The 17,360-nt window shown below is 40.2% G+C and overlaps 1 protein-coding gene across 1 annotated transcript in view; it reads left to right on the top strand.

The window, feature by feature from the left end:
* LOC140244304 (rho guanine nucleotide exchange factor 7-like) overlaps positions 1-17,360 on the top strand; it is an 89,630-nt gene that overhangs the window by 48,295 nt on the left and 23,975 nt on the right. Inside the window, exons 7-14 of the mRNA XM_072323947.1 lie at positions 2,574-2,696; positions 3,461-3,599; positions 4,331-4,390; positions 6,605-6,685; positions 8,281-8,427; positions 8,820-9,072; positions 11,486-11,704; positions 12,480-12,620. Of these exons, the coding sequence (XP_072180048.1) occupies positions 2,574-2,696; positions 3,461-3,599; positions 4,331-4,390; positions 6,605-6,685; positions 8,281-8,427; positions 8,820-9,072; positions 11,486-11,704; positions 12,480-12,620 (1,163 nt within the window). The remainder of the gene's footprint in view (positions 1-2,573; positions 2,697-3,460; positions 3,600-4,330; positions 4,391-6,604; positions 6,686-8,280; positions 8,428-8,819; positions 9,073-11,485; positions 11,705-12,479; positions 12,621-17,360) is intronic.

The following is a 17,360-nucleotide window of genomic DNA, read 5'->3' as shown; positions in this document are numbered from 1 at the left end:
GTCAAAGTCAGCATTATCCTATTTTCTAGTTGACCAATCTCTAGTAAAGCTTGTCTTATTTTAATCCTCCCCACCCCAAAGTCCCATCATTAAAAAAAAAAATAACAAGCAAAGAGAAAGGGGTGGGAGGAGGTTTACATTTTAAAAAATCTTTACAGTCAAAGAGCATTAAAAATGTTAGAAATTTATTTAATTCAACCCAATTGCGAGCTTCACTTCACTTCAGTTGACACTTTCCAGACATTTGTATTTGAAGTAATTGATAAGCCATTCTGAGAGCTGTTAACTACCAGGCTTTTTACTTTCTATTTCATTTCTGTAATTTCTTCAACTGTATGAAAATGATATTGGAGGACATTTGCATTTCTTTATCGTATGTCACCTTTATTTCTTTGAGTGAGGGTAAATATGGTAAAGACACTACTAGATAGATTACTATATGAAGCAATAAAGGACTCATTCTTCTGGCATCCTCCACAGGACACTGCAAATCATTTACTGCTACCTTTAAGGTATTAGATATGTGATATGTCTTCTGGAATAGATGAGGTAATGACACTCATTTGATTAACAAATGGATCAGCTCATTTTACAATGTCCATCTTTCTTGAGCCTGGGCACTCCGATTTCAGACATACTGTTAAAGAACTGAGGAGTCGGCGAGGTTTTAGGGGGGTGTCTTCGTCAAGTTTGAACCCGAGAAGGGTGCAATTCGCTACATGGCGAGGATTGATATCTCGCGAAATTCGATATCACCCAAACATGGATTGGAGTTGTCCTGCCAGGGTCGCCGACGACGGATAATTTGCTCTCGCTCTGATGAGGGATTTTTAAAGTTTTGATCTTCTTCTGGATGTCAGCTATGTTTGGCCTAGTCCTCTATGTGCTGTTCGTGTGCAGAGCTCAGCTCTGCGCCAGTCCGAGGTCCCTCGAGTTCTCCGCGGGGCAGCGGCAGAACGAGGAGAACCACCGCAAGGAAGGGATGCTTTTCTCCGCTGCGAGGTTTTCGGGAGCTCGGAATCTTGGATCGCCCTCGTGGATGTTCCGATGCGTGCACGGGAAGGAGTTTGGGAGCCACCTCACTCGCTTAGCTCGTGTTTAGTTCTGAAATGTGTGTTGGTCTGCATCGGCAAGCAGTTCATCTCTTGTTCTTGTAGAGTTGCTGCAGTGGAAGCGCATAATTATGGCATTTTCACGAGAATCATCTTTTGACAGCGATGAATAGATGTGGCATTTTCTGTGTGTGATTAAACGAGCAGCATTTGAGTGAACTCAGACCTTTTTTATCTTTATTTTTTTCGCTTGGACCTACCAGTGCTTTGCTGTGAATATCTGATCATGCTGCGCTCACTGTCGCGTTCCAAAAAGCGGGCTGTTGCAAGTTTTAGGCAGAGGTAAAGATACGATGGGGTGTTTTTTGTTGGTGCAATGTATGTTTTGACATCTACCGGGTTGCCCAAGAAGATGTGATGTTGGCGTACAGGGTATTGTGCATTTAGCTTAGATTCAGCTCACTGACAGTTTCTTCCATTTTTTCCCCTCGAGAAAGGCATTTGTGTTGCTTTCAGGAGCTGCTCAGATTACTATAAAGCACATCATTACCAAATCACCTACAATTAGGATTTGAATTGGTGCACACATACAAAAATGAAACCAAACATTTTACTTCTTGCTTTGTACCAGTGTTACACCAGGGTATTTTGATATTTGAAGCCTGTTTCACTATCAAAGCTCTAAAATCAATCCTTGGTTCAATTGGAACTGATCTTATGAACAATGTTGGGATCAGTCAGTGCTCAGAAGTTAGGAATTGCTTCACCAGGACATTTGGGAGCAATATCTTCTGCCCACCTTGCCATATTCTAGACTACATCTCGAATGTATACATTGTATGTATCCTTCCCAACTAGATTTGATCTGAATGTGTCCAAACTTTGGGTTCACTGTATGACTTTATATATGTCCCAGTTTTTAAATAGTGAAACAGGGCCCTGATGTTGCATTCAATTCATCTGTGGAGCGGGCCTGTGTGTAACAAGTGGGTGGCTGTTCACCTTATGCCTGGATACTTGGGACCTGTTTCATAAAATGTCATGTTGATAAATGCCAGGGGAACAACAAGAATCCAGCTTCCTGATTGGCTGTTGCTACAGGTAGTTGCTATTCTAGCAGTACTTAAAGGCACATGGTCCCGGTGGTTTAGTCGAACGCGTATGCGGGTGCACGGCGCAAGTTTCCTATAGAGACCTATGCTATCGACTCCTCTTTAGCGCTTACGCAGTGACCCATTTCCCTGAGTCCAAAGAAGTCCGATCCACTGTAGTCAGTGGTCCGATCACAGTTCGGCTCATGACAACGAAGGCAAGGTTACCTAGCAACCCATTCGCGCCTTACTCTTGATGACAGCTCAACTTCGGCAATCTTCGTATCAATGTTAACGGTGATCGGCAGTATCATCGACAGCATCCCCGCACCCACCGGGACTATGCACCTTTAACTATGCTAAAATCATTTATGAATTAGGGCTCCGGTGTTCCATCACTTGTATTTCTGTTCTGCTGTGTCCCCCACAGATTGGAAGGGAAGCACAGACGGATAGGGTCGTGCTTCATGAAAGTCTCAACTCAGTATCGGTCGCTCTACTCCACGTACTGTGCCAACCATCCGAAAGCTGTGGCAGTATTAACAGAACACAGGTAAAGCTGCCCGAAACATTGTTTTCATTCCGTTCATAGTCCAAGCCAGTCAAGTCTGTAATGACCGCTCAGTGGACCAACTAAAGTGACCACTACACAGACAGTTTCTCCACATTGAATGTACTTTGCAATACAGTTTTAGCTAGTGATAGCCCGACTCTCCCCCCAAAACAATTAATAGATCCATTAATGGCAATATATACTAGATACTTATTTTTTCTTAAAAACCACAGTAGTTCCGATTATTCAGCCTTTCATTCTACGCTTGATAAATTGCTTGTTTATTTTGTGATCATATCCTTATTCCAGTAGGAAATATATCTGTAGACCATCTGTCTATCTATATATCTCTAACAATCTATCAAGTGATTATTACAGATGATAAACATCACCTTTTTCAGATTGAAGAAGGGGAGAAAGTTTTGCAAATGTGGTGTTGGTACTGGATATGTACATTGCAATTTAGGCTGCAACAGATAGATTTTGCCATAGATGAAGACTGTAGCTAACTTTTATATGCTAACACACATGCACAACATAATGCATTTCAGAAACAAGTGGTTTGATTGTGATAGTGCTTTAACCCTATCACACCCAGAGGAGAGATTATGGTATACAAAGACAGTTTCATTTTGAAACAGTGGTCCCAAGAAGATTAATTCATGTAGTGTAATCTTAGTAGAGCTAGCATCAGCACTTTGCACCTGTGCTTTGGTTTTTCACTCTACCACCCCCCACCCTAACCCCTTTCTCCTTTAATACAGCGATGAGCTGAGCAGGTACATGGAGGGCAAAGGTGCCCCCACGCCGGGCATCATGTTCCTCACCACGGGTCTCAGCAGCCCCTTCCGCAAGCTGGAAAAGTACACGGCAGTCCTGAAGGAGCTAGAAAGGCATCTACCGGTAAGCCAGGATGTCGGGTTCCCCTCTCTGTAAGGGCCTCCCCACCCCCACCCCCAAAAAAAAAGAAAAAAAAAAAATTATATTGGTATTAAATACCACAGTAGTTTATTGGCACTGTTCTCACTTGGGAAATCTTACTTTGATAGATACAGTGGTAGGTTCTTTCATATCTCCAACAAGAAACGACACAAAGTGTGTCAGGTCATGTGAAATATACACCTCTTTAACGATCGATGGTATTTCATGACACAATTCACACTCAAATATCGCATGCCTGTTTCGTGCAAAGTTTGTATTACTACCCTAAATACTACAGTATTTCAGGATGTATTTCGCTGTGTATTTGCGTCATTACGAAATACTTCGCAAATATCATGGTATTTCACAGTGATTGTGAATGCACCTATATGCTACTGCCTCAAGTGGGTAGATTAAGTGTGCAAATGTGCACTTACTGTATACGTTGCGAGGTGAGGTTTTTATTTTTGCAAATTGCGCGAGTCACGTGCTATTCGCGGATTTAAACAATGCAAAAAAATATCAAGTCTGATCCCAACATGAATGCAAAGTGCATACGTACATTTCTCTCTTCATTACTGTACTCCACAATTTTAATTTTAAAATTGCCGGAAGGTTCGATTAGCGAAAAATGCAACGTTTATGGTATATCTTTCTCCTTCTCTTTCCTCATCCTAATCTTTATACTTCCGTCTCTCGTTCTCTGGTTTCAGGCCGGTCATCCGGACAAGATCGACATGTCAACGGCCATCTCCGTCTACAAAGAAATCGCTGTAAGTATTGCACAGAATGCTGTGTGCGTGCATTTTCTTGAATGTGGGCATGAACATATGAATGAATGTGTATGTGTGTGTGTGTTTGTGTGTGTTGCAAGCATTTATGTCAGTATGTATGTTCATATTTATTATGTATGTGTGCATGATCATAAGGATGAATGTGTGTGTGCGTGTATGCATGTATGTATGTCAGTATGTTTGTGGTTAATGTATGTGTGCACATATGTATAATATGTACATGTATGCAGTCTTGTTTGTGTGTATAAATGCTAAAGCATGTTTCCCTTGTCCACATACTTTGTGCCTTTTCCATATTCTATTGTTTGTTCCATTGTCCCAACCATTTTTCTACCCTTTACTTTGTTTTTGTTTTGTCTTTGTGTGTGTTACATAATGTACATTTTTTGGTCTTCCTCAGTGATCGATTTGAAATCACGGATCACCTTGTCTTTTTGTACGAATTCTTTATCATTTTGTCATTTGTGTGTGTTTTTGTTCTTTTTAAATTTTGTTTTTATTATATCGTCGCTGGGGTGACAAGACCTTGTATCTACAAAATGCCAAATGTTCAGGAGAGCAAAAAAACATGGCAGCCAAAGCACTATGTATAACAAATGGGATTCCCTTTCCTGTGACATGCCGTGGGGGCTTCATTTTTGTGGTAAGACAGCTAGGATTTGGACAGGACATCACTTAACTGAATATCATCTGACAATAATCCAAAAAAGTCATTTTCACCTAAATTTGAGATACAAGGTCTTGTCACCCCAGTGACAGTATGTATAACTTGAAACTCGTAGCTGGGTATATTTCTGCTGGGAAGGTCACCAAACTGTGTTTGTGGCTTATATAATTCACTGTTAGTGATCTGGTGTAATTTATGTGGTTTCATACGAGGGTATTTTATCTCCTTCATAGTTGATAGTTTAGCACTGCGCCGCCGCTAGGAATGATGTTGAATCAGATTACAATGGGCTAATTGATCACGGTCAATTGGTACTTCACGTCACCAATTCGAAAACAGACAGAAGAAGAAATGCTACAAGGGTGTGACATGATTTCAGGAGCAAGAAATAAAGTCGCACATCGATACGGAAGCACATTTGAAATATTGGGTGCAATATTTCATGCAGCTGAATAATATGGCGATGCAGAAAAGGGCGTGAACGTTCATACATTGTTTTTGCTTTCTGTCTGGTAATCACGTGACTTTGAGCAGACTGCTCTACCTGCCTGTATTTCCGAGAATACAGACTTGGCAAGCGCCGTTGGCCGTGCACTTGTGCGGTTGCATGATGACATTTGGCATTCAGTTCTATCCTGTCTCTTCACTTCCTGTCATCAATATTTGTCTGACCTTCCTCTCACTGTCTTTTCTGTCTTTCTCTGCATTTTTCATGTTCTTCTCTATTTCCCTTCACAATTTGCTCTTTCTCTCTCCCCCCCCCCCCCATGTATTGTTCGCCCCCATACAGTCATTTTGAAATATCATCTTTCTGTGCCTTCTCCACCTCCTGTTTTCTTCATTTCTTTCGGTTTTTTAAATATTTTTTTGTTAGTCCCTTTTATCAAACCACCATAATCTTTTTTTTTAAATTATCATCTTTTGTCTCTTTTCCATCTTTTTCTTTTTCTTTATTCCTTGCATTTTTTAAAAATCCCTTTTATCTTTGCTTCCAATGTGTATATGGTTGTGAATTTGCATCATGTATATGAATATATTTGTTCATTCATTAAGGCCCCTTTTGACCAATGATTTGTACAAAAATGTGCCCATGTCTAATTATCTGTCGTTGTATTTTATCAAACATTGATTTGTTTCACGATATGTTTTTTTCTCCACACCTTTTCGTTGCTTCTCATCTGTCTGTTTGTTTGTCTTTCTCTCCTTCCTTTCTTTCCCCTTTTTGTCTCTTGCTATCCCTGTAATGCATATATATATATATATATATATATATATATATATATATATATATATGCATATTGTGAGATATGAGAAAGGAAGGAGAAATCGATGCGTAGCTTTGAAATCATTATTCCTCTCACGGTTCCTCCTTTTCGAAAAAGTGTAAGAGTTGAAAAAAATATATATATATATTCTATATTCAATATTTTATATTCTACATCTAACATTATATATTTATATGATATATGATTATTTCTCACTTTATTCTCACTGTATCTCCCCCACTCCTTTCCCCCCTCCTGCAGACACATTGCCAAATGATGAGAAAGAGGAAGGAGATTGAGCTAGACATCATGACGGGACCGATCCAGGGCTGGGAAGGCGAGGTGAGCATGACTCAAGTCTCCTCAGTCAGCTTGTTCCCCCCCCCCCCCCCCCAATCCTCCTCCTCCTCCTCCTCCTCCTCCTCCTCCCCCGAGATCGACAAAGACAATGGATGAGACGTGGACAAAGAACCGTGATGCCACGTAGTCGATAATCCTACTCCGCAGTGACATTCTCGTTTGCGAGGAAACGAGATGCAGGACTGTCAAAAAAGAAAACGAGAAAGAAAGAAGAGAGAGGAGGAGAGAGAGTCTGACAGACTAAACTTGAACAAGATTTTGTGAGGTAGAAAATCCTCTTACATAAAAAAAAACAGGTTGTTGACAAAGTCTGTTCCCCAAGGATTGATGTTTAACCCCCTCCTTGCGAGATTCTTCAAGTCGCCATACAGTTTGCACAAGACTTGCCAGGCTCCTGCAGATAACAGGCTAAGGCTTGGTCATAGAGGTTTCAAGAGCAAGCACCTTTGATCTGTGAAGTTTGTTTTTCACACATACCCCTGATTATATCATGTCGGTACTTCTTCTTGAGCTTTGAACACACTTATGAGCCAAAAACTAGTCAGTCTTTTCGTTGTACACCTGCAGTGTTTACATACACTTGATACCATCACGTAGTGACAACACAACATGGTTACATTGATTTTAAATGTTCAAATGTTGAGGGGAATTTCAGACTTTGTCTTCATATATGTGAAGAATTTACCCATATTTTTGCCTTGGCTCAATTTTAAATGACAAAGAACTTTGCTCACTGAGCTGAGCAACTAAGTTGAAATTGATGGGGAAAAAAAAAAACAAACCCTCAGGCACCCAAGTTTTAGGCAATTGTGCAGCCATTATCAAAATATCCCCAATGGATGACCAAAATCATTCTGATGATAGGCTGCTTAGCAAACAGTTTCTTCTACCACTCAGTAGTTAATGAGCAGAGTAATTAGCAGTATTTTCATTGAAATCTTGGAAACGAGAATAGCAATTTGACAGTCCATGCCACTTTTTGTTATGATCATGCAGCAAGAGTTACAATTGATATCTGAAAAGTCTTAGTAGTGCAAGCATCTTCCTTCCTCCTTAAAAAAGGGGGGTCAGTTAAAGTGGGTTTGGGATGTTGTAATCAAACAATATATTCAAAAACAAAGTTATGACAGGTCAGGTCAATCAGTGTATTCAAGGGGGGGGGGGGGAGGGACACATTACTGTAGTTATGAATCTCATTCATGTCATGATACCAAGCTCATTTGAGACTGGGCTTCATGCTCGGAAAATGAACATGATGCAGTGTGTGATATTCTATGCCATACCACATACTGTTGCAGGGATTATCAGAAATGAAGACTTTCAGAAGATGTTCACAAGAATGGGCAGTCCCATTCTGTTTTTGCATGTTTGTGCATTTTCTGCTATAATCTGGATGTTAACGGCAACAAAAAAGAACATTTGGGATGGATTAAGAAAGGAAGAAGACCCTGCTCCTGCTACACAGGAGCGAAAGCCTGGTCTGTGTTTGGAGGGGGCAGTGGGTTGACAGATAGAGATATATAGATAGATAGATAGAGAGAGAGATGGTCATATATGTGTCCTTATTTTACCAACAGGAGATCCATGTGTTAGGAGAGGTTCATGAGATGACTCAGGGCACAGTGATGGTGGAGGGGACCAAGAGTGAGCGCTTCTTCCTCGTCTTCCACCAATACCTGGTCATCCTCTCACCCACGTCGGGGATGAACGGCTTCATCTTCCTGGTAAGGAGCGTCTAGGCTGGTGGAAGTTTCATCAAAAGTTGGATCAAGAAGAAAGTTCTGGAATTTTAATGTTTCATATGTTTTCAATGAAGAGCGATGTTTGTAACAACCACACTATATGTTAGAAGAAGCCATTTTTTTTCATCACCTCACCCTTTTTTTTCTTTTTTTTGCGCCCAAGGTTATTGTAAAAATCATGTTTTTTGTCAATAATATAGTAACTGCAACTCTTTTCTTCCTTCAAGTCATTATTGCTTTTTGATGCAAAGTATACAATTTTTCTTTTTAGTTTCATACCTGGTGGGGAAATTTTATGCTTGCAAGTATATGGCATATACTGTATTCGATTGATTAAAACTTCTCACTCTCTCTCTCTCTCTCTCTTGCTGTAGGGAAAGCATCCTGTCACATCTGTGAAATTGAGCCGGTTGCCAGATACGGAAAAGGAGCAGGGAGCGTTTGAGGTCAGCGCCCCCGGCTTGGAGAAGACGAAGGTCCTCTGCCAGTCGGTGAAGGACAGGGAGCAGCTCTTTGATGCCATCGAGATGGCGCCCTCGCGGGCAGCCCAGAAGATGCCGACGCCCATCCCATCCCCGGCCCAGTGCTCCTCCCCACCACCCATCCCAGCTCCGCAGGTGAGGATTTGTTACCATGACAACACACACTTGGTGTATTATGTCTTCAAATGCATTGAATTATATGTTTGTGTTTGGCCAGAGGTGCGTTGTAATAGTAAGGTGAAAATCAGGTAGTGAAATAAAACAAAGTCAAATACAAGAGGGTACAAGAGACGAGGCTTCATGTCAATCCCTGGAAAACTTGACTTCTGTTCTGCAAAGTGTCACATTGCTGTTCTTCATCCAGCCATTTTGTCTGTCTATGGACATTACTGCTTAACTTTCAGACTAACGAGTTGTGGCAAAGACATATTTTCCAATCTTTTCCTCAACAGAGTTCATGCAAGTGTCTTTGTGTTTCTTGGTCCATTTGTGACCCACTACAACAAAAGGATCCTAAAGTCGCTGGTGGGCGAGCCGAGAAAATTGAGTTTGAAGTCAGATCAAAATCCGTCAAAACGTTTGGATTTCTGTTTTTGACATAATTTTGTAGTTGAATGTATCTTCTATCATCTGCTGAAATTTCGAAGCTAAATGATCAACGGAAAGGCAAGAAAATGGCGTTTTTCTGGGCCATGATTTTCCGACTTTCACCAGAAATGAAACGTGTCAGAAGATTTGGATTTAGCGCTGCAGCTAGACTCCGCCCCTAGCAACGAGAGAGTGATCTCATTGGTCAGTGCGTGGCATCCCGGTCACTGATTGGTCGTGCGTAGACCGCTGGTGCTAAGCTTGAATGAACATCGCGGAGGTTGCTAGGAGCGTACCTTCTATTGTCAAACGGTGAAAACTGTCTTGCTTCCCCTTGATCATGATAGCGTCGGAAAGAAAACTTTGAAGGCGGTTTTCTCGAAACGCTGATTTCCTAAACCACTTGACATGTGCTAATAAAATCATCGATATCTCCGCAACGGAGTACTTTTATGAGTCATGTTTTATGTGACATTAAAGTGGAAGAGTTAGGGAATAATGTCATGTCATTTTCAGCAAATTGTCCTCCCCCGACTTTCGGATCCTTTTGTTGCAGCGGGTCACGTTTATCTATCCATCCATCTTTCCATCTCTCCATCCATGAATCCATTTATCAATCTGTCTTGGAGCTGCCAAGTCTGCCCGATCCTTCAGTAGGCTTCTTAATAGTCATCTATTTCTTTGTGTCTTTAAAATGGAATATAAGGACCTCCCTGATGTGGGGAATGTTATTATCTATTTAGATATATGCGACGCCTAAATATCTCCCAAATTGCTTCTCTCTCATTTTATTTATTTATTTTTTGACCTCCTAGATTTTGTGTGAATCATTAGAGCTTTTCTCTCTATCTACATGTATCTATCTATCTGTCTGTCTGTCTGTCTATTTATTTATCTATTTATCTATCTATCTATCTATCTATCTGCCTACATATATTTTCTATACATTGTATCATCTGACCAAAGTCAATGACAAGCCATCCAAAATGCAGTCTTACAAACGGTCCAAAGATGACACCACACTCCAAAAAGTCAATCCATAAGTCAATCCATGCACGTCCTCTCTACTCAACCTGCTGCCGATTTCTTGAGTCTTTTTCCTCTTTTTTTTTGAAAGATTCAATATCAGGTCACGTACTCCCAGCTTTGCTGTGAGTCACACAATGTTACGCCAAACAGGAAGAGGGGGGAATGTTCATGACAGGCCGCCCTAGTCTGCAGAGAGACATCCCAGAAAAGAGAAATTAAAAAAATAGAGAAAGGAGATGGAATGATGTGAGAACTGCATTCCAACTTTTTCTTGTGCAGCACCCTATCTCCGGAACTCTTTGCCCCTCATTCCTTAAGTCAGAAAACTGCTTACAGGTGCTTGGCACCAAATTTCTAAACCCTCCCACCCCGCCCCCTTCTCTTCATTTCAGTAAAGCAGACATGCACCATGTACAGAGTGTCTGAGCCAAAGTGTAGTGTATGTTAAGCATCTCTTATTTTGACTTCATAATGAGTTTATTGATCCTGATGTACTTTCATATTTCTATTCTTTTCGTGGCCTAGATGAGCACCCATTAATTGAGAAATAAATGAGCGTGCATATGTTTTGTCAGTTTTTCTATTCACTCTTTGCCTTGATGAGCACCCATTAATTGAGAATTATGAGCATGCATATCTTTTGTCAGTTTGATACTTTCAGTTTCAAGTGTTTGTGTATAACATTGTCTCATTGACCAGTTTCAAGTGATATACAAATAAGGAAATTAAAAAGGACAGTTATGCGGCCTTAATTTCAGTTATAGTGTGTAGGTAAGATTACTTAAAACAAGTCAAAGCAAACATATTTGATCGGAGGATACCTCTTTCATATTTAAGAGTATTTCTTTTGTACAATTTCCCCCCTTTTTTTTCCTGTTCCAAATCCTTGCTTACCTTTTTTCCCATCTGCCTCTTCGTAACCAAGGCAACGTGCAAGGCAGCCCAACCAGACTCTAACCACATCACCAGCAGCAGTCCGATCCTGCAGGGGGCACGGGACCTCAGCTCGCCCGTTCCCATGGTGATGCGGCACGGCAACGTCATCACCTGCCTCCGACCGGCCCCGCCCGTCAACCCCGTGACCATCTGGGCGCGCAAGGAGGGGAGCAGCAAGAGTCCCAAGGGCAAGCGACGCATGCTGCAAACGAGCAAGAAGAAAGGTCAGTCCCACCTATAGGTATTTGTGTCAGGAATTGGCATCCACTTCCAGCGTCACATCGTTGTTCACGTTATGATCTCTAAGGTAGAGGAGTCTACTCAAAAGTGTACATGTCCTTTATGCATTTTTTATACTTAACCAAGACTCAATGATCACAGTGAAAAACAAGATAGTGAGATGGTTGGGGTTTTTTTTTTTTTTGGGGGGGGTGTTGTTGTTGGACAGGTTTCTGAAACATTTATACTCGCTCAAGAAAAATTAAGTTTACCCTTTCAGGACTATTTCTGAAAATGCTAGTGACTTTATGTACAAACTGGTTGCTATTAGTAATGACAAAGTTATATGAGGTCTGTTATGTGTGTGTTCTGGCATGAAAAATGTAATAAGAACTGTTTCCATATGTTCAACACAAAATACAATTTCTCTAAAAATATTGTTGTATATCCATCTCTACTCTTGCTCTGTCTGTGATTTCATTCATCTTTTCTGAAATTCTGCCCTGATTGGTAATGATATTAAAGGCAGACTAGGTCAAGATAACAAAGAGGAGAAAGTGACACATCTGGCAACAACATTTTACAGAATTTGGTTAACTGCATTTTTGAAAGAAGTTACTAATTTTTTTTTTTTTTTTTTTTGTTCCACTGAATGAAAAATTCCAGGCAATACCACTAACAAAAAGTTACGTTTTCTGTATTCCTTTTCTTTTTTACCTCCTTTCTCCTCCATCCACCATCGCCATCTTCCATGTTATGTGCATCAATGTGGATGAGCAGACAAGAGTAAGAATGACAAGGGCGTCGACTCGGCCATCATCCAGAAGCTGGACAGCCAAGTACTTGAGGAGGACAATCGGATACTGAAGGTCATCGAAGCGTACTGCACCAGCGCCGGTACCCGCAACGCCTCCAATTCCGGTAGGTGTCTCTCTAACTCTCTCCCATCCCCATCCCAAGCCCCCCTCTTACAACTCTTTCACTTGGGGTGTTCCATCCGTGGTGATGCAGCCGGAAATACAGCAGGGATGTGCAAGTCTAAAGGCCCATTTACACCAAGCGCGTTAACGGCAACGATCCGGTTTTGTACTGTGGTATGCCAAAAGGAATCATATCTGGTTCTGTTTTAAAAAAAAAAAAAAAGATTCAGTAATTTGGTACAAAATCACCCAAAATATTATTCTTATGTCAAAGTCAAGAACAACAAAATCACCAGTTGAAGATTAATTTTGTAACAAAATTATTAGCAGGGAAGTGATATTGGAACAGAACCAGACATGGTTCCTTTTTGCGCAATAGCGAAAAACCTTACCATTGCCGTTACCGTGCTGGGTGTAAACTGACCTTCAGGCTGCTTGCAAAGTGGGGACTCATTTACTCCTGAAAAGAAAACAGCTGGGATGCAAGCCTACAGGTGTTAAAGAAATGTGGTTTTCATTGGATGGGAAAAGCACATGCTTGGATGCAAGCTTGGGATGGTGTGCAAGGAGTATGGTTTACTTCCATAACATAGTTTCATTCAATTTAATCAGTAAAGAGCTGGATGCAAGCCTAAATATGCCTGCTTAAACAAAACAAAAACAAAAACAAATGGAAAGAAATGGGTATCATTTTTTAAGAACAGAAAATGTTGTGGATGTATGCCTAGATATACCTGTGAAAAATTTTTACAAGAAAAAGAAAATGGAGAGAAAAAGGGTTTCATATTTTTAACAGAAAATGACTGGGATGTAAGCTTACAGTCCTTAGTTAAAAAAATAGTTTTATTTGCTTCGAATAAGAGAACAATATTCTAGGAAATTTGTGTGGGATGAACTTCAAGAACATGCCTTTTTTTTTTATTTACTCAAAACGGTTTATATATCTGGGATGCAAAACTGATGGTGTTTACATTTTTTTCTTCATTCAGAAAGTGAAACAACAAGAGAAGAGGCTATCTTTCATTGGTTAATTTGTTTTATGATTTTTTTTTTCATCTCCCCCCCCCCCCCCCTCTATTTTTCTGCGGGCACACTGAGGTTTAGAAGGCAGCTGCCAGCGATGTGTGAAAACATATAAACAAGTATTCAAGAATCAGTTTCAGTTCGGGTTTTGTAGTCTCATGTTTTTAAAGTTGGTCCTCTTCCTCTTCACTGTCACAGGGAAGTAAAAGGCATGCGTATGCCATTTTGAAATTCCAACCGCCACATGTTGAGACGTTTTTTTCCCCGTTGTATGCACTCAAATCATATGCTTTTTTTTTTGGGGGGGGGGGGGGGAGGCACACAGAACAGGAGAAAAAAAACCCAAAGTTGCCCATGGTTTGCTTGAGGCTTGCCCAACCTAGCAGCAAGGAATCCATTCTAACCATACCCAGGCGTAGAGGAGAAAAATGTAGATAGTCACAGCCTGTATTGGTAATAATGGCCAGAAATGGGTGATATCACTGTTGAGACAAGACTTGTTATCAGGCAGCCACAGTAGAAAATTCCAGGGATGGTCTTTACAGTCAATTACTGAAGCAACACGGTTCATTCTACAGCGATCATCAGCAAAGTTTGTTTATCCACGACAGTGACCACATACATCGTAACTTCTGCAATTACTTTGACGAGTGATATGTTTTTGTGCTGTCGCAAGGAAGATGAGGGAGTGAAATTAAGTACCTCAATTATTTGCTTCTTGGTTAAATTCATACTGTGGATTGAAGAATTAAAAATTTCCTGGGAATGGAGTTGGGGTTAATTATTTTGGTAGGAGTGAGAATTGTGTTACTGTAAAAATGGACATTTTTGTGCTCGGCCCTGTAGGAGAGTTTCGCTTGTTTTTAATTCCGCGTAATCAAGACATTAAGTACGGGAACATATGGCAAGCAGAAATATTTGCGTGCTTTTATTTTCACTTTCTGGTTGCGCGAAATCGAAATACGTGAAAATTTCAACACCACGAAAATTTCCACTTTTACAGTACTCTGTGGAAAACCATATCAGGGCAATTACCCCCAAGGACAATTCCCCCCCCCCCCCCCCCCATAAATACTGGTTAGTGATAAGGTTAGAGTAAAAATTAGGGTTAGGTGTATGGTTAGAGTTTGGGTTAAGGTTAGTGTGGCTGTAGTGGTCGACAGTACAAAAACACCAACAAAGGTTTCTACGGGAATTATGTTTTATTCGAAGTTTCGCATTTTCGTTTCACTTGCTTCCAGAATTATTTCCATATGTGTAACTCCGATCTTAGTTCCATTCGTGATTTCTTGCATAATTCCATGCATAATTCCCGTAGAAACCTTTGTTGGTGTTTTTGTACTGTCGACCACTACAGCCACAGTGAAAACTCTTTGCCTGCTTTTTGCAAGGTATTTTGGATCCAATTCTTCAGTATTCCAGCAGAAAGAGGATCCATGTTGCTCACTACAACCTGCATGTAGTCCAGTCTATATTGGCTTCTACCGTGTGTGTATGTGTGTGTGTAACAGCTGTACATTTAGCTGTACATACACATGCATGGTGCTATGTCAGGTGCCTTGTCTAAGGATGTGCTACTACATAAAGTATGTCACTCTGTACAAGGGTCAAATTGGCAACAGGCTGAGTGAGAACAATTTCAGGTGTACTTTCACCATATTTCATTTAAGCAAAGTAAAACATATATTTTTTCATCATAATTTTCATTCAAATCAGTTGCCAATTTGCAACCAATTTACTGATCTAATTAATTCTAAAAGTTGCCAATTTTAGTATCCTCAAACGATTTTGCATAAAATAATTCATATGAGCCAATCCAACATTGAACTATGATACTTTCATCACATGGCTCCTTTAAATTAAGAATTAATTTACCCTTAACACATTCATTCAAATGAGATCAAACTGCAGATACTCCTAATTATCTTTAACATGACACAATTTCATAGAATTGCCAAATTGAGCAATCTTGTGACATATCATTGAATTCATGTAATACTAGTATATACTTGTAGATAAACATATGCGAACATTCAATGCACTCCTATTAAACTGAATGAGTTCTACTCGAATTCACTATAATTAAAAAAAATAAATTAGGAAATTGAGTAATTTCATGACTCATATTTCTTAAATGATGAAACTGCAAGTACACACATTCATAAGTATGCATATTTCCAATTGTTTAACAAGTAAATGTACCTTTGGCTTAAATAGCCCACATACTCAATACACACAAAAATACATCTCATCAACCCTTTCCTTGTGACTCTCAAATTTATGTATTATTCTGCTCAAAATTAAATCATGCAATGTTTACCTTCATATCTGACTAATTATCGTCTCGATTTCATACCCTTTTGAGAGTACAACATAAATGCAATTTCGTAGTAACCTTTATAACATGAACAAGGTACATGTAGAACACATGAGATATTCTTGACCAAGTAATATATAATCTATTATGTTTAGTCTCATTGTAGTATACAAAATGGTATAGTCTTGAATTCAGACCCTAAAACACAAGAAGAAAGCATGTAAATGAGAAGTTCATACACTTTATATTCTTCCAATGAGCATCCATTGTCTTTTGACTACACAACAATGGAATGTATTAAATACTTATTGGTATTCTTGAGTTCAGTCTGTAAATTGGATTTTTCACCAAATTAAGTTCCTGATAGTGAATTGGAATTCAAATCATCACAAATGTCTGAAATTTGAATAATAAAGCAGTACCCGCTGCATGCTATAAGGACTAGAACCAACACTTGCTGTCGGGCGAAAGCTCGGTGGTCTAGTGGAGATGACGCCTGTCCGGTGATCAGGAGGTCGTAGGTTCGAATCCTGCTCGAGTATGTACGCCCGTGATTTTTTTATCATGGCTACTACTAAAACACTGATCAATTCAGTGCTTATTTACGTCGATGTGGGGCAGTTTGTCAATCAGTTGCAGTGAAAACTCTCTGCGAAAACTCTTGGCTGAAAACTATGAACAACAACACCTTCAGTAAAAAACTTTCGCAGCTCGTGCTATGAAATTGCCCTACGATTGAAAACTGAGATCACTATCAGTACGACGAAGGTGGCTTCTGATTAGGAAGCTGTTTCGTTTACGTGTGACTCTTCCACCATTTAGAGAACTTCATCATGTCGGAAGGAGATGGTAGCAGACGGGATAGAAGACCCACAGAGAAGGGTTTACAACACCAAACAGACGTCACCATGAAGACATGGAAAGATGCCGTTCGACTTTGGAGGAGAAGGGCAAACAAACATAGACAACTTATGGTTGAAGATGACGTCAAAGTCGAGGTGATCAAAGAATCCCGCAACCTAGTGCAAGAGGCTATGGATAAGGCCATTTCCGCGCAAGAACAGCTCACAGCTTTCACTCCTTCAGCAAATACAGATGATGATATTGAAGAGAAGCTGGAAGAGATGGAAGAGGAGCACACATCTTTAATGAGAGAGACCTTGAAGATCATCTTACAGTTGAAAGGAGGAACTCTGTCTTCAAAATCAGGTTCCCGTTCATCGAAAAGAAGAGAGTTCAAGACTGGATCAACAATCAAGAATCGATCTCTTCAAAGGCTAGTTCATTTGACAAAGAAGTCAGTCCTCCCCCGGTCGAATCAGCGATTAGGATGGAGGACCATACCTCCCTTGTGGATGGTGCCCCCGAGAAAGATGATGTTAAATCTTCATCACAAGAAAA

Source organism: Diadema setosum, chromosome 21 (genome assembly GCF_964275005.1).
Source record: "Diadema setosum chromosome 21, eeDiaSeto1, whole genome shotgun sequence".
Taxonomy (NCBI): Eukaryota; Metazoa; Echinodermata; class Echinoidea; order Diadematoida; family Diadematidae; genus Diadema; species Diadema setosum.
This window is presented reverse-complemented; position numbering and strand designations above follow the sequence as displayed.